This window comes from Aspergillus luchuensis, chromosome 2 (genome assembly GCF_016861625.1).
Source record: "Aspergillus luchuensis IFO 4308 DNA, chromosome 2, nearly complete sequence".
Taxonomy (NCBI): domain Eukaryota; kingdom Fungi; phylum Ascomycota; class Eurotiomycetes; order Eurotiales; family Aspergillaceae; genus Aspergillus; species Aspergillus luchuensis.
The window spans coordinates 2,052,921-2,073,676 of NC_054850.1; the positions used below are offsets into that span (position 1 = coordinate 2,052,921).

The 20,756-nt window shown below is 50.2% G+C and overlaps 8 protein-coding genes and 1 non-coding gene across 9 annotated transcripts; 4 read left to right on the forward strand and 5 right to left on the reverse strand.

The window, feature by feature from the left end:
* Positions 1-1,677: 1,677 nt before the first annotated feature.
* On the reverse strand, positions 1,678-4,104 carry AKAW2_20649A (uncharacterized protein; the record flags this gene model as incomplete). Its single annotated transcript, XM_041685385.1, has 2 exons — positions 1,678-1,828; positions 1,886-4,104. 2 exons carry the CDS (start codon positions 4,102-4,104, stop codon positions 1,678-1,680), a joined length of 2,370 nt encoding a protein of 789 aa, XP_041539475.1.
* Positions 4,105-7,082: 2,978 nt separating this feature from the next.
* Positions 7,083-8,024, forward strand: AKAW2_20650S (uncharacterized protein; the record flags this gene model as incomplete). Its single annotated transcript, XM_041685386.1, has 2 exons — positions 7,083-7,544; positions 7,626-8,024. The coding sequence occupies 2 exons, from the start codon at positions 7,083-7,085 to the stop codon at positions 8,022-8,024; spliced, it is 861 nt and encodes a 286-aa protein (XP_041539476.1).
* A 387-nt stretch (positions 8,025-8,411) lies between these two features.
* AKAW2_20651A (DUF1776 domain-containing protein) lies at positions 8,412-9,970 on the reverse strand (the record flags this gene model as incomplete). The annotated part of the gene is made up of 4 exons (XM_041685387.1): positions 8,412-9,254; positions 9,317-9,480; positions 9,533-9,875; positions 9,938-9,970. 4 exons carry the CDS (start codon positions 9,968-9,970, stop codon positions 8,412-8,414), a joined length of 1,383 nt encoding a protein of 460 aa, XP_041539477.1.
* Positions 9,971-10,960: 990 nt separating this feature from the next.
* Positions 10,961-11,034, reverse strand: AKAW2_t20016A. The gene has a single exon. It is a non-coding gene; the product is annotated as a tRNA-Val (tRNA).
* Positions 11,035-13,209: 2,175 nt separating this feature from the next.
* Positions 13,210-13,939, forward strand: PHO85_1 (negative regulator of the PHO system; the record flags this gene model as incomplete). The annotated part of the gene is made up of 3 exons (XM_041685388.1): positions 13,210-13,254; positions 13,341-13,364; positions 13,445-13,939. The coding sequence occupies 3 exons, from the start codon at positions 13,210-13,212 to the stop codon at positions 13,937-13,939; spliced, it is 564 nt and encodes a 187-aa protein (XP_041539478.1).
* A 23-nt stretch (positions 13,940-13,962) lies between these two features.
* On the forward strand, positions 13,963-14,259 carry PHO85_2 (negative regulator of the PHO system; the record flags this gene model as incomplete). Its single annotated transcript, XM_041685389.1, has 1 exon — positions 13,963-14,259. One exon carries the CDS (start codon positions 13,963-13,965, stop codon positions 14,257-14,259), a length of 297 nt encoding a protein of 98 aa, XP_041539479.1.
* A 1,013-nt stretch (positions 14,260-15,272) lies between these two features.
* Positions 15,273-15,819, reverse strand: AKAW2_20654A (uncharacterized protein; the record flags this gene model as incomplete). Its single annotated transcript, XM_041685391.1, has 3 exons — positions 15,273-15,547; positions 15,633-15,699; positions 15,787-15,819. 3 exons carry the CDS (start codon positions 15,817-15,819, stop codon positions 15,273-15,275), a joined length of 375 nt encoding a protein of 124 aa, XP_041539480.1.
* A 1,391-nt stretch (positions 15,820-17,210) lies between these two features.
* AKAW2_20655S (metalloendopeptidase WSS1) lies at positions 17,211-18,552 on the forward strand (the record flags this gene model as incomplete). The annotated part of the gene is made up of 2 exons (XM_041685392.1): positions 17,211-17,494; positions 17,580-18,552. The coding sequence occupies 2 exons, from the start codon at positions 17,211-17,213 to the stop codon at positions 18,550-18,552; spliced, it is 1,257 nt and encodes a 418-aa protein (XP_041539481.1).
* Positions 18,553-18,791: 239 nt separating this feature from the next.
* Positions 18,792-19,939, reverse strand: AKAW2_20656A (uncharacterized protein; the record flags this gene model as incomplete). Its single annotated transcript, XM_041685393.1, has 2 exons — positions 18,792-19,566; positions 19,644-19,939. The coding sequence occupies 2 exons, from the start codon at positions 19,937-19,939 to the stop codon at positions 18,792-18,794; spliced, it is 1,071 nt and encodes a 356-aa protein (XP_041539482.1).
* Positions 19,940-20,756: the final 817 nt, after the last annotated feature.

Genomic DNA, 20,756 nt, shown 5'->3' on the forward strand with positions numbered 1-20,756 from the left:
CACATACTTTTTTTCTCAGCCATACAGTGGGTAGGTTAGATCAGGCATTGTTCATGATTGATGATTTGCACCTGCAAATCCTGATTGAAGATGTACGTGAACCGAGGCAAGAGGTGAGCCATCGCATCATGCCGCTGCGAGTGATTGGAGGAGGCGCACGAGAAGGAAGAGGAGAAGGAGGAGGAGCAGGAGGGCGCAGGAGGACAGCCGGAGCATGCTGAAGTGTGAAGGGCTAATGCAACCCCCCAATTTCCCCCGGACGATCAGGGCAGCTTTGGGGTGGGACCAAATGCCGGCGCGATGCCAGAAGGTCGAGCTAAGGCTGGCTCTCTTCCTGTTTGGGTCATCAGGTCTGCATCCCATCGCCACTCTTTCTCTACTTTGGGCTAATTCTCCGTAAACTGCGCTCGAGCACCGGCCAATGGCCCGACTTAGGCTTGAGCTAATGAACCCCCGGGGTTTAATATCGCCTACCAATCAACCGAGCCGGTCGCGACGGTCAGCCCGGAGTTCTGGTGCATTCGTGCTATATTGTATTATTGTTATTGCATACTCCGTTTTGCTCTAGTTTCTTTTCTCGAGTTCAAGCTGAGGCCGGAAGGAGGGGGGACGGTATTTGCCTGTTTCCCCGCTTAGTTGGTTAGTTGGTCTCCAGCCAAGCCACCCGGTGATCCAACTACTGAATAGTCCGTGGTGCTAGTCAGGACTTGCTTACCCTTTCCTCCCCAATAATCTCACCCACCAAGAGCAAAAAGCTATTCTTCCCTAGCTGGACACTAAATTGCGGGTAATTAATTGTCTTTGTCGCTTCTCTCCCCCGGGTGGTTCGTCGCCACTGGAGGACTCGATTTAATCACGCTGGCACAGCAATCACTACTAACTTCTCAGAGGCTGAGGTATCCAGAAGCATGTCCAAAACTCTATCCATCAATGATGGATGAACATCCGATTATGTAGCAATTCCTCGTGAGTATCATCAGGTGTGATCTCGGTCGACACAAACACACGGCTATCTCTAAGAAGAAATGGGGGAAGATTGGTATTACAGGAGTCAAAAGAAAGAAAGGAATGGAAGAGAATCCCAACGATCGAACATGGACGAGAGTGTCCACGGGAAAAAGTAAGAAAAAACAAGTGGAGAAATGAAAATGGTTATGAAGGGAAGAACCACAGAACGAAGGGTGGGGGAAATAGGGTTGTATTCCAAAAGAGAAGAAAAGAAATATCACACAGTGATTCGAAAATGATGGGTATCCAAGAAACGAATATCGCTGCCCGCAAATTGGGACGAGACGTCAAGCGAGAAGCCACTTGACCCGGTGATCCAAAGAGTGGAGCAGCTAGCAAGGCCTGCTCAAGGAGAAAAAGGAAAGGTGCGAATAAATAGCGCGAAATGCGAAGGGGAAAAGGAAAAGCAAAGAAAAGGGAAGAGCGGCAACCCACAGATGGGTCCAAACGAATGAAACGAAGTAGAATAGAAAAGTCTTCCTCAATCGGCAGCACAGTGTGCGTGTTGATACTGACCAGAAACACTGAATGGTCGAGGAAGGACAAGAATATCAAGGGAAAATCATGCCAAGACCAAATGCAGAACAAGCCTTTCGCCTTTCTTTTTGCTGACGAGATGGCGGATGCAAACAGGCCCTCGGGTCGACCACGAGGGTACTGCACAACCGTCTATGCTTCAGTTGCAACCGACTTTTTGCGATGGAAAAGACTGCGGGTTCGGGATTTGCTGCGCTGTTTCTTTTCGGGAGTACTGCCAGGCTGGCCCCGACCACGCGAGTTCGAGCTGGACTCCTCGTCCATGTACTTGTCCTTGTAGATCCTATCAAAGCCGGGTTAGACCCACCCCAACCATAGCCGAGCCGGTGGAGCAACTTACCAACTGTTCCCAACCATACTGATGCCCTTCGCTTCCGCCTGCCGGTAGAATTTCGCCGCTTTCTTCAGGTCCTTTTTGCATCCAATACCTTCGGCGTAGCAGAAGCCGGCCTCCGCTAGGGCATCGCCGTCGCCCCATTGGCCCGCGATCTCGAAGCAACGCAAGGCCAGGGACTTGTCCTGCTCGATACCCCATCCGTTCAGATGACTTACTCCAAGCTCGTAGATACTCAAGGCAAACTGCGCTCGATAAGCCTTCTGTAGCTCCTTGGCACGAGCGGGAATGGTTGGGTTCGAATCGTCCATCAATTCGATACCAACAGAATCCACCGCCTTGCGCAACCACTGCACACCCTCCCGTTGATTCGGTCGCATACCCCAGCCATGTCGACAAGCCAACGCGTAAAGTAACATTCCGGTTGGATGGTTCTGCTTGGCTGCAATGCGCAGGTGATATGTCGATTCATTCAAAGACCCTCTTTCATGGCATTCGATACCCTTGGTCACATGCTCATCCGCGGTAATTACAGCCGATGTTGTCGTGTTTGTGCGCGCGGTTTGCGGACGAACGGTCGATTCAGAACCTGCAGAGGAAGTGGCATCGGTGTGGTCTATCTTCGGGGCCTCTGCTTCCCGTTGTTCCGTAGGAGTATTTTCGGTGGGAGCAACCTCGGTAGGCTCAGGATCAGTAGGTGCAGGCGCGGTAGGTACAGGCTCGGTAGGTGCAGGCTCCGCAACAGAAGGCTCGGGCTCGGGCTCAGGCTCGGCAGGAATCGCTGGAGATGGTCTGACTTCCGGAGATGACGGGCTTTGTTGAGGCAGAGGGGGCTCCGGCGTCAAGTGACGAGCAGAAGCGGGAGACTCATACATTGAGCGCGTCTTCGAGTGGATTGAAGCCTGCAGAGAGGGGGTAGGCGACGGGGTCCTTGCGGGTTGCGGAGGTCCCGCTGTGCTGTGCCGAGTTGGGCTCTCGAACAAAGGCTCCTGCCACTCGAAATGAGGGGTTTGGAGGCCGGAGAAGACCACCGAATCCCGCGAAACCGCACGTCCCCGGGGCAGCGAGTACTTGGCATAGGTGTAGCAAGAAACAGCAGAAGATGGGTCTTCATTGGGGTTGATCGGCAGGTCCGATGGCGATGGTACCACAATGGGACTAGGCTTATGTCCACGATTTAGCGCGCCTTGCGAGTTGGCAACTGGCGGTTCCGGCGAAGCCCTCGGACCTGGGGCAGAGAGACTTGTGCTTGACCGACTCAAGGGACGTGAAAAATTATAGGGCCTTTGCAGATAATTGCCAGCGTTCGAAGTCTCGGAGCTCATAGACGGCGATCGGGGATGCGAGCGTGTCATGGAAGAGGACATCGAAGAGTATGGCAGTGATACGGCGCTGCTGGCGGACATCTTTCGGGGCTTTGAGAACGTCGACCCGGCATTCGAGCTGCTGTAGTCATCGTCGGAGCTTTCGGGCTGTACGGCTCGAGCACTACTCGATGGCCTAGACAGTGGCGATCCCGGGGGTGCTAGGCCTCGTGGGGGAATGTTCAAGCGAGAGACAGAATCAGTCGAAGAGGTCCGAGACGGTGCCACCATCGAGACCCCCAGCGAAGGGGGCGGGCCGCCCGGAGTAAGGCCAGTGGGGGAGACAGCATAGAACCGAGGAGGGCCTTCCGGCGGAGCTTCAGGTGCGCTGTGTGAGGACATGGCATCCTCGGGTGATTCGGCGCGTGGCAGGTCAAGGGCGTTCACGCTCGGCTCTTTTTTCGGAGTCGTGTCTTCGTCCTCCTCGGGGTAATCTCCCACTTCGCTGGTCAGGTGCGATACCGCACTCAGACGAGGATGTTCAGACTGCGGGCGAAATTTGGGTTCCTCCACCTCGGGGCTCAACTTCTGCGTAGGTTGTCTTGACAGTTCATTGCGTCCACCATGACCTCTTGCGCCAGTGGAAGAATCGCTCGACGATGGGGATCGAAAATAGCCGGGACGGGGTTGCGAGAGCGAACGAGCCACACTGGACGGAGGCAGTCTGCTCATGCGCCGGTTCCTCCGTGCCGATTCCTCCAGTTGACGAGCAAGGAGTCGACCTTGAGCAGCGAAGGCATCGAGTGGAGAGAGCGCTGGAGGGATTTCACCATCATAGTGCTCAATGCGTGGAGACGGAGCCCCGCTGCGAAGGACGTCGTGGGAGGGAGAGCGGTGATCAAATTTGGGCCGGGAGGCCATGGTTATGATTCAGGATTCCTCAAATTGTTTCGAAGATAAAGAGATGTTCGGTTTCGTTTTCCGGAGTCAAAACAGGAACCACACGTAGGGTCTTAATCGATCAAATCATTAACCACCGTGGACAGGCGAGGGGCTCGATTGTTCAATCGCGTTGCATGAAGAATGTGGGATGACGGGAGTTGGAATGGGGGGAACAGTCGGGCAGCGCTTGATGCTCTGCACACACTGGTAAGCCGGAGGCGCGCAAGAACGGTTCTTCGAAGCACTGCACAGCTGACAAGTGCGGACAAAAGGAGGGGGCGGAAGACACAAAGGAATGACAGCCCCAGGGAGATAAGCAAGAGGGTCTGGAAGAGAAAAGAAGCGAACGAACAGTTCCGAACAGTAGATAGTAGTAGTTAATAGGTGTATGGATGTGGATGGGTGAGGTCGGTACTAGAGAGCCGGAGGGGAAACGGCACCCAATTGGTGTGGATTGTGGTGTGATAATGTGATGGTTTTCCCCGGCGGATAACAGTCACTACTTACCCCTACCACTATATTAGTAGTATGGAGTGAGAGGCAGTTGAACAATCAACTAGTTGACAGTTCAAGAGTCGTCACACAAGGAGACCATGAACTGGCATTGCGGAGAGGAGAGAGAAAGAGAGAAAGAGGGGAGAGGGAGGGAGGCGGGGGGGGGAGATGGTAGAGAGATGGAAAAAGGGACTAAGAAGGAGGGAGTTTGAAGCGAGCGAAACTGGAAGAGCGTGTGAAGGACGTTTTGGCCCATTTGATCAGGTTCGAGGCAGGAGGTTTCGTTACTTTACTTTACTTTACGCCCTGACGATCCCCAAACAAGGACCGTCGTTCTGGGCGTCTCCACGCGGAGGGGAAGAAAAGAACGGTAACGCCATTACCGACGGGTGCCATGCAGTCTTCCCCCCAATCACTCCCGTTTGCTGGAGCCAGACAGTGCCATACACCCGCCCACAGGCCCATTCTTTCAGGGGTTGCCGTTTCCCCGTTACATACCCATACCGGACAGCTGACAGTTCCTCGGTCTTGGCATCCACCCAACTGCAGGCGGATCTTTACACCTTTTTTCTTTCGTTTTTATTTTACCGGGGCGAAGTCAGGGGCTTGCATTACTATTGTTCGCTTTATCGATGATTATTGATGCCCGGACTCCCCCAAAGGTACCAAAGAGAGTTTTTCTATCTAGCACGGGGAAAGCCTGTCTGTCGATGGGTTTGACCAGCTTCTAGAAGGCAATAGCATTCTGGACCATCGTAAGTCTGTCTGTCGGGTTAGTGGTTCAGCCTGAGTCGACGGTGGAGTCTGAACCGCACCGTGGCTCTGCGATGCTATTTATATTCGCTTCTTCCCAGTTCCCACCCCCTGCAAATTTTCGTATCCCAACCTTGAGAACCGCTGCTGATTCGTTCATCTCGTCCCATGGGTTCTTTCCTCTCAGGTACCATTTGTTGCTCCAACGACCGCCGTTCGTTTCGCTTCTGCCATGGTGCCCTCCCGGCTAGTGTTGTTATTGCGATAGTCGCCCGTTGACTAGCCAGCCGGTCTGTGTGGTGCAAGGAGGTAGATCTTGTCTAAGATTCTGGGTAGATGTTTTCCGCTTTCTTTCCGTCATCTTCATCGCTGGTAACAGCAAAATCAAAACCAGTCTGAGGCAAGATGATCACCATCCGGAACAAATGTCTCATCTGACTGCGTTCTCGTTACTTGGACCTGTTGTTGTTGAGCGAAACATGTTGTAGATTGTTCACTCAGGTAAAAAAAAGTGGCACCTTGAGGGGGGTGCGCGTCCTCAGCATGGACGCCTAAGTCAAGGAGTCTTAGCCATCCCACATCATCGCCAAGAATGAGCATTATTCGATGACGATGGTGTTGATGATGCTTCTCTTCGTGTCCCCTTCCCTAAAGACCCAACAATTGGCCCCGGGGCAGGTGCTCGTTTTGTCAGCTGGTCCGGAATCAGGCACAACGTTGCGGGAACGCCAAACAGTCTAAAACGATCGCTTGCCAGTGATGATTGGTGCGACAATTTAAACACTGGAGCATCGGGGATTTCTACCGCTGGACCTCCGACCAGCTTCTTCTTAGACTTTTCTACGGAGTATGCCCACATCGACTCGTCAATAATCAATAGTAATAATGTCAGCTGCCTGAGGTACATATGTAGGCCTCATCGTGGCCCTATCCAAGGCTGACACTCATCTAAATCCATATTGAACCTTACGGATCAGCGCTTGGTATCACCAACTGCTTACTGTCGAGCAATCTGAGAATGTCGGCAGGAAGCCCCGCTCGATCTTATCGTAAGATTGACTATCTACTTGCTTAGCAGTCAAAATATTGAACAGGGATGTTGCTGCAGCCAATGTTGTTCCTGACACTCAGTGGCTGGCAATAGCGCAAGGGAACCGACAGCCGTTGGAATGTCTCCATCCAGTGACATAAAACGGATCTCATCCATGGGAAGGACAATCAAATAAAATGAAAATGAAAAATCTCTTCAACCTCACAGACCACTCTCCCTATCGTGAGCTAATTGAGGTACGGAGGAGCAGCGGAGACAACCATACTCCCGGTTGTCCAATCATGACGCACGGCAGGCCGACTAAATGAGTATTTCGGCGACGCTCCGCCGAAGCTTAGGTTTTAGCAGCATGAGCCTAATCAACTCGAGATGATCAGTCGTTAAGGAGAAGAATACTAATGTGAAGGGGAGGGGGCGTGTGAATTTTGACAGGGACACAAAGGACAAACCTTCCACCCAATCTCTTTGTAAAACATCTCTGGTCGCGTTGTCCCTTGCGCTTTGTTCACCCCTCCACATCGAGCAGATCCCCATGTCTATCACCACCCCATGAAACAACTGAACACACAGCCCTAAATACTACCGCTTATACTATACTACCATATAGTCTACACGCGACACCGCGACAGCCAAGCCCAAAGCGTGGAGCCCTCTCAACATGCTGAACCGACTGAGAAACCGCTCCCTCTACGACCTCCTCCACGTCGATCCCTCTCGAGACCGTGCCCACGTCTACGAAACCTCCTGGCTTCTCCCTCCCCTCCCCTACGCCATCCTCCGCGGCACCATCTCCCTCTACATCTTTACCAGCATCTTCTTCATCTGGGGTTGGAGCGGCACTCATGGCGACCGTGCAGAAATCGGCGAGAGCTTCAGCTACTTCACCTGGCTGACCTACTGGGGAATAGGTTTCTACATGCTCTTCGCCTCCATCCACACGGCCTGCTATGCACTGAAGGGCCATTCGGTCCTTTTTGACCGCTGGCCTCGCGCTCTTCGCGCTCTCCATGGCCTCTTCTACACCACCGTCACTACCTACCCATTCCTCGTGACCGTCGTCTTCTGGGGAATCCTCTACTCGGGTCCTTGGTACACCGTGACATTCAGCGGATGGCAGAATGTAAACACCCCTCCTCCACCTACTACTACCCCCGCCCCCTATCTTCCCCAAATCTCACAACAATATTAATGATATAATCAGATCTCCCAACACGGCCTTAACTCCGTCTACGCCCTATCAGAAATCATCCTCCCAACCACCGCCCCGCACCCATTCCTCAGTCTCACCGTGCTGATCTTCATCCTCCTTCTCTACGTCTCCCTCGCCTATCTCACCTACCACACTGAGGGGTTCTACACGTACTCGTTCCTTGACCCCGGTCCGCATGGCGAGAAGAGTGGCCATGTTGCGGGCTACTGTTTCGCCATTCTGGCGATCATCATCGTTTTCTTCTTGTTCTCGTGGTGCGCCATTTGGTTGAGGCGGAGAGCGACTGGCGGGAAGGTGAAGAGGTCCGTCTATGATAGGGATTATGCGGGTGCTGGGATGGGTGATGTTGAGGGGGAAATGGGAGTGGAGGAGCTGAGGGAGGAGAAGTGAGACATTCATCTATCAAATCCCTTGGTTCATTCAGTTGCTTATGAGGTAGTTGAGGAGGAAATGGTGCGGGGTGTAATCTGGTGCGATATGGTTAATATGATATCCTGTGGATTGAGTTGGGTTGGTGGGTATAGTGGTTATTATACTAATTAATATTGGGTTACTGTATAATACAGATACAGATGCGTATAGATTTAGCCACAGGTATATGTTACATATAGTTCATTTAAGATCCCTCATATGGGAACTACTTACTATGAATAAGAAGAGATGCAGTCAAGAAGGAATGTGTCAATATGACGCGTTAGAAGAAAGAAGAAGAGATGAGATGATATCATTTAACACTAATCCGTATCAGAAACCCCCATAATTAATATGCTTAAACCATTAAACCTTCTCCCAGCTCGTCTCACTACTACCCCCACTCCCATTCTCCGGGGGTGTTTGCTGTCCGGTCCGCAACCCCAGCATCCAGCCTACCAGTCCAGCAGGAACCCACTCGCCGATGAAGTGGTACGTCCGTGCTCCCCGGCCGACATAGATGACCGAGTTCTTGGCCACCCTTCTGCCGAAGATATCCTTCGATGGGGGGTCTAGTGCGTCCAGGACAGCGTAGTGTAGAGCCCGGGCTGGCGAGCCGCGGATCGTGCTAGGCCCGGCGGATGCAGCTGGTCGCTGTTCGATGCTGTTGAGATACTGCGAGGCGTATAGAGATCGTTGTTGCACACTCCAGGCAAGGGCTTCCGTGCCAGTGATGTGACTCTGGGCGTTGCGATACTGCGAACCCAGGTCGATGTTACCGAGCTTGAGTTCCACAACGTCGATGTTGTTCTGTTGGAGGAGGCTGAGTTCTCTGCGCAAGGAGGTTGCGAACCCTGACAGGGCGCGAGTGGTTGCGACTTCGGGTCCGGTGAAGGGAGCAGAAAGGGACGAGGAAATGGACGGGTAGGCGACGACGATGGTGCTGTTGGAGTTGCGGAGGGTGAGGAGAGGGAGGAAGATCTGGGTTGTGAGGATGGGAGAGAGAAGACGGGTGTTGACGGTGTCGATCCAGGAAGAAGGTGGGATTGTGGCCACGGGGCCGGAGGCGTAGTTCGGAGAGGGCACGAGGATGAGGCCGCTTAGTTGGCAGGTGTGCGGGGGCACACCGGCCATGGGCGACTGAGGTCGAGAAATAAGGGAGTAGATCTCATTAAGGGAGGGATGTATTTCGGAAGGTGAGGAGGGTGTCTGTTCAAATCGATATTGTCAGTTTGGCGCTAGATTCCCGCGAGGCGGTTGATTGCGCTTACGGCTGAGAGATCCAGCCAGAGGGCTTTGATATCTGCTCGGTTTTCCGACTGCACAATATGTTCCTCCTCTGCGGATGTGACTGTCACGTAGACTATGTAACCTCGACGTTCCAGATCGGCGGCGATCGCTCTGGTCATCGGCTCATGAGGCGACCCGGCGACGACTGTTCCAATGATTAGACTGCGAAGTATAGAAAAAGTAGGAGGTATCCATACCCACTATTTCCTTCCGGGCTCCATTTCCAGCTCGCCTGGCTCTCCGTCGCTTTCCGTTCAGTTTCTTATTCCCATAATACAACACACAACTGGTGCCCAAGAACGCGATGATGGCAGCACTCCATGCCCGGTTGCGCAAGAACCAAGTGTGCACGCGATCAACGAATCCTCGCGGTATGGGCGGACTGGGTCGGTTTCTGGATACGGGCCGAACGGAAGTAGGTAGCCATGACTGGCTGGAGAGGGTATCGCGGAGTGCGTTGGCTGCGTGGTCCACTTGTCGGTCGATCGACTCGGCGACTTGGAGAGAATATCTCCTTACGTCATGCGGTATCGAGGCAAGCTGGAGAAGAGGAAAGCGTCAGTACAAAAGCGGCGAGCAGAGGGCGCATGCTACCAACTCACGTAGTCGAAGAAAAACTGGTCGTCACTAGTCATGATGATGCTGTCTGCTCAGGAACCCGAGCTTTCTGAGATAAAGAGGTTGATGAAGATTCGCCGGCAATGAAGAATCCGATTCTTATCGGCGGGCGGGTCACATGAGCCTTTCCGCCCTATTGGAGCGCCCGAATCTATACGGCTGCACCGTTGATGTGAATGCTGCACTGTATGCAACAAGCATATGATGGGTCGTAAGGGGCCTGGCAATGTTCACAATGCGCTGAACTGATGCATTTGAAGTTCCGAAAGATAGGGTTGGAACACCGACGATAGCCGTGTCGATATGTCATTGATTTGGCTACTATATATTACTGTCATTTCAAGTCTGCAACCACTCAGTAGTAGTAGAAGTCTTAAAATGAAACCAATGAGTACAACGAGTGTAACAATGCATGAGAAGCTGTCAAACTAGTAATATTATGGCTATCTAAAATATCAGAGCATTGCCAAAGCCAAGAGACCCATGTCAATGGCACACGGACAAGAGGGTACAATAAGACTGCGACTGAATTGCATCCAAGAAACTCCACTTTACTATCAATGCAAATATAGAATCCTCAGTGCTTCTAGCTATCGAGAGAGCCCTAGTGAGACAATAAGCCGATTCCTGCAATCTTATTGTCGTGTTGGGGAAGTCCGGACACATGAGAGCAATCCATACTACTCCAACGACTCGAGGAACAAGCGACTTGTCTGTGAAATTAAATTACATTCAAACATAACACGGGGTGAGGGGCCCACAGACGTCTCTGGGAATACACGATGGGTTGACGAGATTCCAGTGTGATTTTAGCATCCAAGCATGTTATAGTAGCTATGGTTAGGAAACCAATAAAGACAGGAACAATCAGAGTATTCTGTAGGGATCATACAAATAAGAACCTCCCATCATAGAGATGGTACTGTGTATTTTGTAAATTTAGCATATATTATTTATTTGTGTCTCCGTCTAATAAATGAAAAAAAATGATGGGGAGGAAAAAAGTATGACCAGACTGGGGCTCGATCCCAGGACCTTATCGGTGTTAACGATACGTGATAACCAACTACACCATCCGGCCAACTTGTTGAAGATACCTCTCAATTTTAACTTCATAATCCAAATATTTTGTCAGTAGGCTAAGCGCACCGTCTGTCGCATTCAACCGGACAACACACCCATTAGTTGCTCTTCTATATCACAGTAACGATTATCATTTCTGCTGTATTTCCCGGCGAGGGATTGGTCCAGCATTCTGTATAATTGTATTTCTCAAAGATGGGTTGGGCTCAGCTCAACTGGCCTAGCCTATTAGTTTGTGACAATGAGCTGCCAAGCGCAATTGGAACGCAGCTGTTGTATAAGTATATATATAGCCCGTGGCATAGTACTGGGACACGAGCTCAGCCTCCATGTGTCATGTTTGTTTCTATGCTCTGTGAAAGTGACCTTTGCAATGTGCAGAATTATATCTATCGCGCAATTTTCATGGCCTCCTGCGCCATCAACCAGTTCCACCAGCCGTACGGAGTAGGGGACCACTTTGCATGTCCCTGAACTAAGTGTCTTTCTATATTATCTCACAGAAGGAAGGTCTCGTGTCGAAAGCCAAGAGTACTGAGGCAAGTTCGCGGAAGAGAAATCATCCGTTCACTATAATAGGTATTCGCAGTGGTGGCCCACCAGGTTTTAGACTATGCTAACCCAGCCAAGAAAACGCAGATCGCAGAGGAATGACACCGCTCAGTCATACTCCATGTATGTAAAGCAAAGGGGAATCCTTCGTGCTTGACCTTTAGACTGATATCCAGAGGCAGCAAGCATAGTCCGCTCAGTCAGCACTTCATCATAAGTCATGATCAGTCCCCAATGGTCGATCAACCATCTAAGACTGTGACACATAAGAAAGCCGCATTGTATTTGGCGGGATAGAATCAGGCTCTCCAGCCTTATTGCTATCGCCATGTGTGGAGCAGGTCTGCCCCGTGCCGAGATAGTGTTGACAATCGCCCGAAAACCGAGCCACAATTCGTCTGAAGTATATACGTCTTGAGCTCCCGAGTACTCCTTCAGCCTACATGAAACAACATTATCAAGCATTCCCGGAACCGACAACTCCGACAAGCCTGTGCTATAATCGCATGTCTCGGCAAAGCGAGAAAACCCTGGTAGTTCCCGCCTCCAGAGTGCGGCACGATATACTCCTGCCAATTAAGGAGGGGCTCACGGGGAAGCTACTCACCGTTGTAGATCTCATGGACACTTGCGATTGTCTCACGAGCATCCCTGTTTGAAGGGTCGTGGATTATCCTCAAAGCTGCATTGGGATTTTGCTTTGTGACTGCCAGACGGGATACATTACCGTTTCCAGTTTCTAATATAGCCATTCGAAAGCCTCTTGATCAAATTGCCAGATATTGGGAGTTCGACTATTTTCTACTTAGGTAGTGAACCCAATCCGCAATTCCAGTGCGGAAGAGTTGACCGATGTTTCGGAGTGGATCATTGTCCAAGATATGCAATCCCTACTATGTAGACCGAATGATTGCGGGGCGCCTCAGCCACTGCCGAGTCATTCAGCCTATTTATCTAGCCGCCGTCTACATCGGCCGAACCAATTGTGTTTAAGTTGGGGATGGCCAACCACAGACTAGAGATCGCCCACAGTGTTCTGACAGCGTGTCTGTATGGTAAGAGAACAATTGGATGCCCCTCCTGAGTGCTTGACGCTTAGCTCGGTACCCTATCGGGGGCCAGATCTAGTCGCCCTGCCAAGTACTATCCCTTCTGATAGTTGGCCCTGCTATGAGCCGCTAATCGGTGGGAGTACGGATTGGTGATGTCAATATTGTCCTGCCCATGCAAGCCCCTCGGTCTCTCGCTTTCGTAAGGTGGCCGTCTGGTTGATCCGCACCAAGGACAACTCAACACAGAAGAAAAAAAAGGACAGACACATTTACGCTACGTAAAAGTTCACGCAGAAAAGGGGAAGGAGGTGGGAACCGATGGTCCAATTGGGCAATATACACGTTCCACCTTAGCATCCATGCTGGAGCTTCCTCGGTATAAAAACAAGGGAACGCCCCTGCTTACCAACTGGGCCGAGTACCCATCTTGGTAAACTGCCAATGCTATGTCTCAGCACTTTTAAATTGACCAAGCATATAGCACATTCGTTAGTTTGATTGCTACCCGTACCGCTATCGAGCTTTAGACTCAAGATTTCCCCTTTACCAACCCCGCCACTCCTCAGATTATGTTTTCATCGTCTCATCAGGGTTCTTTCAAGAAACTGGAGAAGGTTTGTGGTTCCTATTAGATGAGAAATGATGAAAGAGAAAATAGAGGGTTTCTGGTGAGCCTAGTCGCTAATTATGATCACGTTAGCTGGGCCAGGGAACATATGCAACGGTTCGTTCGGCCATCCTTTGGATTCCTGATCGAGAGGAACAGCTGGTGGTGTCTGACAGGGTATTTACCTTAAATTCCAGGTTTATAAAGGACGCAATCGCGAGACAAACGAATTGGTGGCCTTGAAAGAAATCAATCTCGACGCTGAGGAAGGCGCTCCTTCAACGGCTATCCGGGAAGTCTCATTGCTGAGACGCCTCACACACGAGAACATCCTGACCCTGCACGATGTGATAAACGTTGAAGACAAATTGGTGCTGGTCTTTGAGTACATGGATCAGGATCTAAAGCGCTACATTGACACTCAAAATAGCCCCCTTGACACCGTTACGGCAAGATCTTTTGTCTATCAGTTGCTGCGCGGTGTTTCTTTCTGTCATGAGAACGGCATCTTACATCGAGACCTGAAGCCCGAGAACCTACTCCTCAACCAGGATGGGCGACTAAAACTTGCGGATTTTGGACTGGGCCGTGCGTCGGTATTCCCATCAGCACATTCTCGAATGACGTGGTCACTCTTTGGTATCGTCCCCCAGACGTGCTTCTTGGAAGTCGCACGTACAACACCAGCATAGACATCTGGTCCGTCGGATGCATCATGGCAGAGATGTATACAGGCTCTGCATTATTCGCTGGAACAACAAATGCAGAGCAATTGTTGAAGATCTTCGATATTATGGGCACACCAACCGAGCTCACCTGGCCAGGCGTCAGTCAATTGCCCGAATACAGAAACGACTTCCCGTCTCGCTCTCCACAAAGTCTGCAACAAATTATACCGTCGTTAGACCCTGTGGGGGTCGACCTTCTGGAACGCATGTTGCAACTACGTCCAGAAGCACGCATCAGCGCCACAGAGGCTTTAAATCACCCGTGGTTCCAGGGGTTTGATTGAATGATTACATCGATATACGTATTTTAATATAGATGAATTTTCTTCAAATTTTTTCTTTTGACCATAGATCCAGACACTTCATACAGCAGTCATTACTATTATAATCTTTCCCTTGCGTTGATTCAAGTTATGCGACTATAAGGCGCTTCCGGGCCTGGATTTCGTTTACGTTGATTTTGGGGAATAGCAGAAGAATCCTGCAGGCGACTGCGAAGCACAGTTGAGCCCCCCTCCATGCAGAGCCCGGGGGCATTTCCCGTCCGGATCCGCACCAAACCCCGTGAGCTGCGATTATTGGCGCCCGTTTCGGATCGGGAATTCACCTGGCGAAGCCGATCACGTTGTATCTGCAGGAACATCGCAGCACATTCCGTCGGCCATTTTTGATAGACCATATAGGGTAGTATATCGTGCTTTTCCCTCACACGTTGCTGTTTATGAAACTCCTTCCACAATTTCGTGCACAATGACGGGCCTTTGATAAATCGCAATGACTTACTAGGAGGAACTGGTTCGACTGAGTAACGCAGCATCGAATATATATTCGCAGATGATCCACGACGTAGAGAACATATTCACTGATATACCTCTGAGCATTGGTCCGACTGAAGGTGTAGGGAATATCAAGTAGTTACTAGTAGACTGGTCGGAATACGTGAATACCGAGAACCCAACCTACAAACTCGACGATATATTTGCTTCATTCTGCTGGTCATGACCGAAGCATGGACAAACAAATAGAGCCCTACGTGTTTGATCTTACTACTACACGCATCATCAACATGCTACAAAGGCCATTTAATTTAGAAGGGGGAAAGGTGCCACAACTCCCTAAATTCCATTCCACATGAACTATGCGCCTATTTAATCCCAACTCCATGCTAACTCCTCAACCCCAACCCTAATACCAGTTCCTTAAACTTATTCATGGAACCATAGCCTCCCAGCTAATCTGCCCGTAAGCCGGTACTCCTTTCTATCTTTCCCTCTTCTGAACTATTTCACCTTCGCCCTTAAGCTTCGGGAAACTTCTTATCATCTTCCACACTCTCGCCCTTAATCTTAGGCACAGGAGCAGGAGAAGACGGTACTTCCGCCTTCACCTTGCTAGTCTTTTCATTGGTCTTTCGGATTTTCTTAGGAGTAGGGGTATTAGGTGCAGATGATCCCGATCCACCAGGAGCAGCCCGCTTGGCTTTGGTGAACCGGAAGGTTATGGAGCTACCAGGCTTGCGGTATTTACCCAGCTGTTCGCTGAGCGCTTTGCCGGTGGGCTTGTCGTCTCCGGCTGTGGGGTCGGTGTGGTTAGTGATGAGACTGGGGGTTATTGTGTGTGTGTGCAGGTGGATGGGTGGGGTGAGTTGTATACTTACGCCAGGCATCGACGATCTTGTCGAGATCGATCTGGAAATTCTGAGTCTCAAAGATGAGGCGGAGGAGCTGGTGAGGTGAAATGTTAGTGTGACCTGTGTATGTAGATATTGTATGGATGTGTGTTTTGGGGATGTGGTTTGGGGAGGGACATACAGTCGCCTTGTTCTCATCGGTCCAGCGAGTCATTGTTCTACTTTGGAGTTGAACTGGTTGTGAGGTGGTTTTAGTTGGTGAGCTTGGAGGTTCTGTGTATCTGAATATGTGCGCAGTTGAGAAGATGGAGAAGAAGGAAGAGCTCTGAGGAGAGAGAAGAAAGATTGTTAGGAGGAAAGAATAGAAGAGAATATAAATGGTTCTAGGAAGCGGCGGAGAGAGCTTGTAGTGAATATCTGGAAAAAGCAGATTACAGGATCGTTGTTCACTGCAGTGTTACTGATGAAGTGGACCTGGATGGTTGTTGGGGAGAACTGTTTTGAATGATAAGATCTGGGAGGACTTGCTTGGGGCTTTGACTGGGCTGAGATTAAATGTTTCGCTCTTTTGACAGATCCTCTAGCCATGTTGGATCTCCTGAGTGGGGTACATGAGGGCATTGCTTACTGCGGTGTTCTAGATGAGGGCGGTGGTTGAGGAAGTTGGAGCACTTGTAAGGACATAACAGGGAAAATGATGCAAAGTGGCCGTAATACATCCTACATCTCAAAGCACCAACTAGTTCTTTCAGTGTACTCTTGCCACTGTATTTCATAGATACCTTGTTTAGCTATCTTGAATTGTCAACTATACCCCTACATTGAGAACTTCTCGGGTGAGTTACTATGCAGTCTCACTCAATACTTTACTTTATGATATAAGAACATTAAATTACTCAACCTACTTACATAGCTCCGCAACAGCTACATGCTACATCTTCTTGGAATAATTTATTCATATAACTTGTTGTAATTTCGCTAATGCTATGTGAAACCATCAATAGATTATACCGGTGGACTATATCGAGCGGGAGACACGCTCCTCAACTCCAAGCATATCCATGATAGTACACCCAAGCAACACTACCATCTGACCACATAATTTACACCTCATATTGTACTTACTATCAAGAGGATCAAAAATTCTCGTTAATTAGTATTAAAGTCGTTGAGTGGCCAACTACCCGATTGGCCATCCCAGCCTCAGGCACATATCCACGTGATTCCGGTTCCTGGATTTCTGGATGCCTGGATGCCTGGATTAGCAATCGACTCGGAGTGGCACTCAGTTCCTTTCTTTCCAAATGATTCTTTCCCCCTGACCATCATCATCGTATTACCCCCTCTGTCGCTTGGGGTCATGTCTTTCATTTATCTCAGCGTGTTACTATCCGGTTGGGACACGTTTTCCGCTCACTGACGCAGTCCAAGCGTGGAATATCATATCTGGTGGAGGCGGTAGCAAGCATCTGCATTTAGATCTGTTTCCGCCTCTGTTGGAATCAAGTCACTTCTCCTCAGGGCTCCTCGAAATCATTTTTTACCATTTTTTACCATCTTATCTTCATAGCGTGATCTTGAAGTTGTGTCTCCAGGATCGCCACCATGCGCGAAATAGACCCACTCATTTTTGAATACCAGCATGAAAAGCAACGACCGCGGGAATCGGAGGCGTTATTGATTCTCCGGAAGGTCGCTTCCCTGGTAAAACCCATCATGCGACGACGAGACTGGAAAGTCGGTACGCTATGTGAATTCTATCCCCATCAGCGGAACCTGCTTGGGTTGAATGTCAATGCGGGCCAGAAGATTTGTCTACGGCTGCGGTATCCTTCTGATCAGCGCCAGTTCTTACCTATCGAGCAGGTAGTGGATACGATGCTTCATGAGTAAGTTGACACACTCTCTTCCATCACGTAGTCCTTTTGTCTTTTCTGCTTGAGGAAGAGCAGTGGTTGACGATGATTTGAATAGGCTATGTCATATAGTGCATGGACCGCATAACCAGCAGTTTCATGCACTTTGGAACCAGCTACGGGATGAGCATGAAGAGCTTGTCATGAAAGGCTACACGGGAGAAGGGTTCCTTTCTGAAGGACGACGGTTAGGAGGGCGGAAAATGCCTGTCGATGAAGCACGCCGTGTAGCCAGAGCAGCTGCGGAACAGAGACGGTCTCTATCTGCTGGATCTGGACGACGACTTGGGGGTGCGCCTGTCCTGCGCGGAACTGACATGCGCCGAGTCATTGCAGATGCTGCACAGAGGCGCATAGAAGTGACGAATGGTTGTGCCTCAGGCGCTGACAACAGTGCCGAACTTGCAGAGGAAGCCTCTAGGAATGGCTTCCGAACGAAGGCGGAGGAAGACGATGCCAATGAGCGAGCTATCATGGAAGCGTATATTGATCTGATTGAACAGGAAGAGCGTGAGAGATATGGCCCTTCCTACATTCCGCCGAGTCATGATAATCCCGCTGGTCCGCGGACAACGCTGTCTCCGCCCCCTGTTCCGGAGAACAGCAGGCCGAGGGGGCCCTCGCAGCCTGCAGAGACTATTGACCTTGTCTCAGATGATAAGCTGTATGATAAGCCGTGGTCATGTCCGACGTGCACGCTCGAAAATCCAGCGAACTTTCTTTGCTGTGATGCGTGTGCATCAGAACGTCCGCGACCAACGACCACCAGGTCTGTTTCGGGCCCTCCTACTGCTACAGCCAGTTCGAGTCAGACAAAACCAGCAGCAGTGAAAAAGAACAAGAGGTCCATGAGTCCGTCGAGCAGGTACACGGGGTTCAAAAACCGGACTCGTGCTGTGGAATCATTAGCTGCCCTCGAGCGGGACGCCAACAAGCGTCCTCTCGGATGGTTATGTGATAGCTGTGGAGCCTTCATGGAAACCGAATGGTGGACTTGTTCAAATTGTGGCTTGATGAAGCGCGCATCATGATTGGTATAGCATTTTGAGCGTGGGTGTTTGGCGCAAGAAAGGCGTTTCCGTTGTATTGATATTCGCAAATCCCCATGAATGATGACCTTTTACGAGGTATTATTTTCATAGTGCAAAGTGTATTGTCACTGCTGAGACGGCTTTAGATTATCTGAACCCCCCACAGCACGATATAAAGTCCACTGTATCCTCAACTGAACTGTCAAAATCCAGCAGAGCAAAGCTATCTCTCGACAAAATCAAGCAGTAGCAGCCACCTGCTTCTCCTCCGCCGTTTGCACCCTCAACTCCCCCTTTGTAATCTTCCAGATAATCCAGTCACTCGCGGACCGATCATCATCAACCTCACCCTCCTTCAATGGCGGAATCAACGCACTCCCCTTAATCCTCTGCATAGTGACAGACCGATCCGGCCTCGTAAGCAACGCCACGCTCTGACGCGCCACACTTCCCTGCTCCCCAGGGGCCGTCACAACACGGTGAAAAGCACTATGCAGCACACCTCCCGTCCATTTCATCAAAGAATCACCCACATTAATCAGCGCACACCCCGGTCTCGGACGAACATACTCCCAATTCTCATTCACATTCTCCTTCCCCTTTGGCAAAATCTGCAGCCCACCCGAGACATTGAACAGCATTGTCAGGGCGCCCATATCGGCGTGGCCACCTAGCGTTACCTGGGGCTCTTTGCTCTCGGAGTTAGTAGTGTTCTTGGTCTGAGGCCAATTGACAAGTAGTCGTGCAAAAGTGTCAGACTGCTTGTTTAGGGCGCTGCGTTCAGCTAATGTGTCAGGCGGGAGGCCCAGGTTCTCCTCGAGGTGGGCGTAGATGACTTCGAGTGTAGTACGGGCGTGCTCGAAAAAAGCCCGGCATTCGGTACGGTGGTGTTCGATGGGCTCGGGGTTCTCGCGTGGAGGAACGTTGCCTACCATGTCGTCTTGGCTTATGCTGTATGTTTCCATGCTGTCTAGCTTGCCGTCGGCGGTGCGGAGTTTGCCGGAGCGTTTGTATCTGCATTCATTCCAGTTTCAGATGCATGTGCTGGCTATTACCCTATAAATCTAGGAAGAAGTAGGCTTAAGACTTACCCTGCGATGTTGTGAGGGGGATTATAAGCGAATTTATCCAGGATTTGCCGATCCAGGCTTAGAGTGGTGGTGGTGAGGTTCATCAGCGTCTCTGCATCTTTGAGTAATTGCTCTCCTGTGCCGGAGTTTCGAAGGTCGAGGGAGAATATTCCGAGTTCTCGACAGGCTTGGAATAGTTTCTTTGACTCGGTGGTGCTTGCATTTGCGAGGTCTTTGAATGATATCGATGGTATTTCTGCGACGGGGATATTGGAAGGGAATGGAGGGACGCGATTGAAGAATTCCTGGGTGGGCATGATGGGTCTTCGGTGCTTCTAGCTACTTTGAGTCTACAAGAGAAGAGGTGATGAGGAGCTGAAGATAGAGGATAGATGTGGGGGAGCGTGACTCCATCTTGATATACCTCGACAATGACGGAAGGGGGCCCAAGGGCAACGCTACCCAACACGTCAGAATACACATAAGCTAATGCAGGACGATAATGTATGGCAGATATCAATTGGTCAGAGATGTTCATGTTTGATCTTCCTTGCATTCTCCAGCTGCTGTTGTGTGACTCCCCACATACTTCATTATAGCCTCGTAGGGATTGGTAGTCGATAGATATGATGACATCAAGCCAAGACTGTTCTCTCGGATCAGCTGGTACTGCAATGAGACTGGTAGATATTGTTTGTTTGTTTATCGAATTGTTCTTTGACCTGGTGCAGCTGCTTGATGCATGGCATGGTTATGTAAGTAGTATGCCCTTGATTCCATAGATTTTTCATTACTAGAATGACTGATCTCAACCGACATACAGGTAGACACTTGATATACGGCTTAGATAGCCTTTTATAGTATCTTAGACATAGATGCGTTTAATTAAACCTAGTACATTCTGTATTTATTCTCTTTCCAATATAAGATTATTTTGTCATATTGATGTAAGGTTCAATCTCGAAGCCAGCTTCATGACTGTCCATACTAATGGAACATAGATCTAACAGCGTAAGATATATGTATAGAGGACATGTTACTCTTCAGCCAGCTAGTATACCAGACACATAACATACTGATCTAATTGTAACGTTCCAGAGACGTCAACACGGAAATCAACCCCCTCTAGTCTTT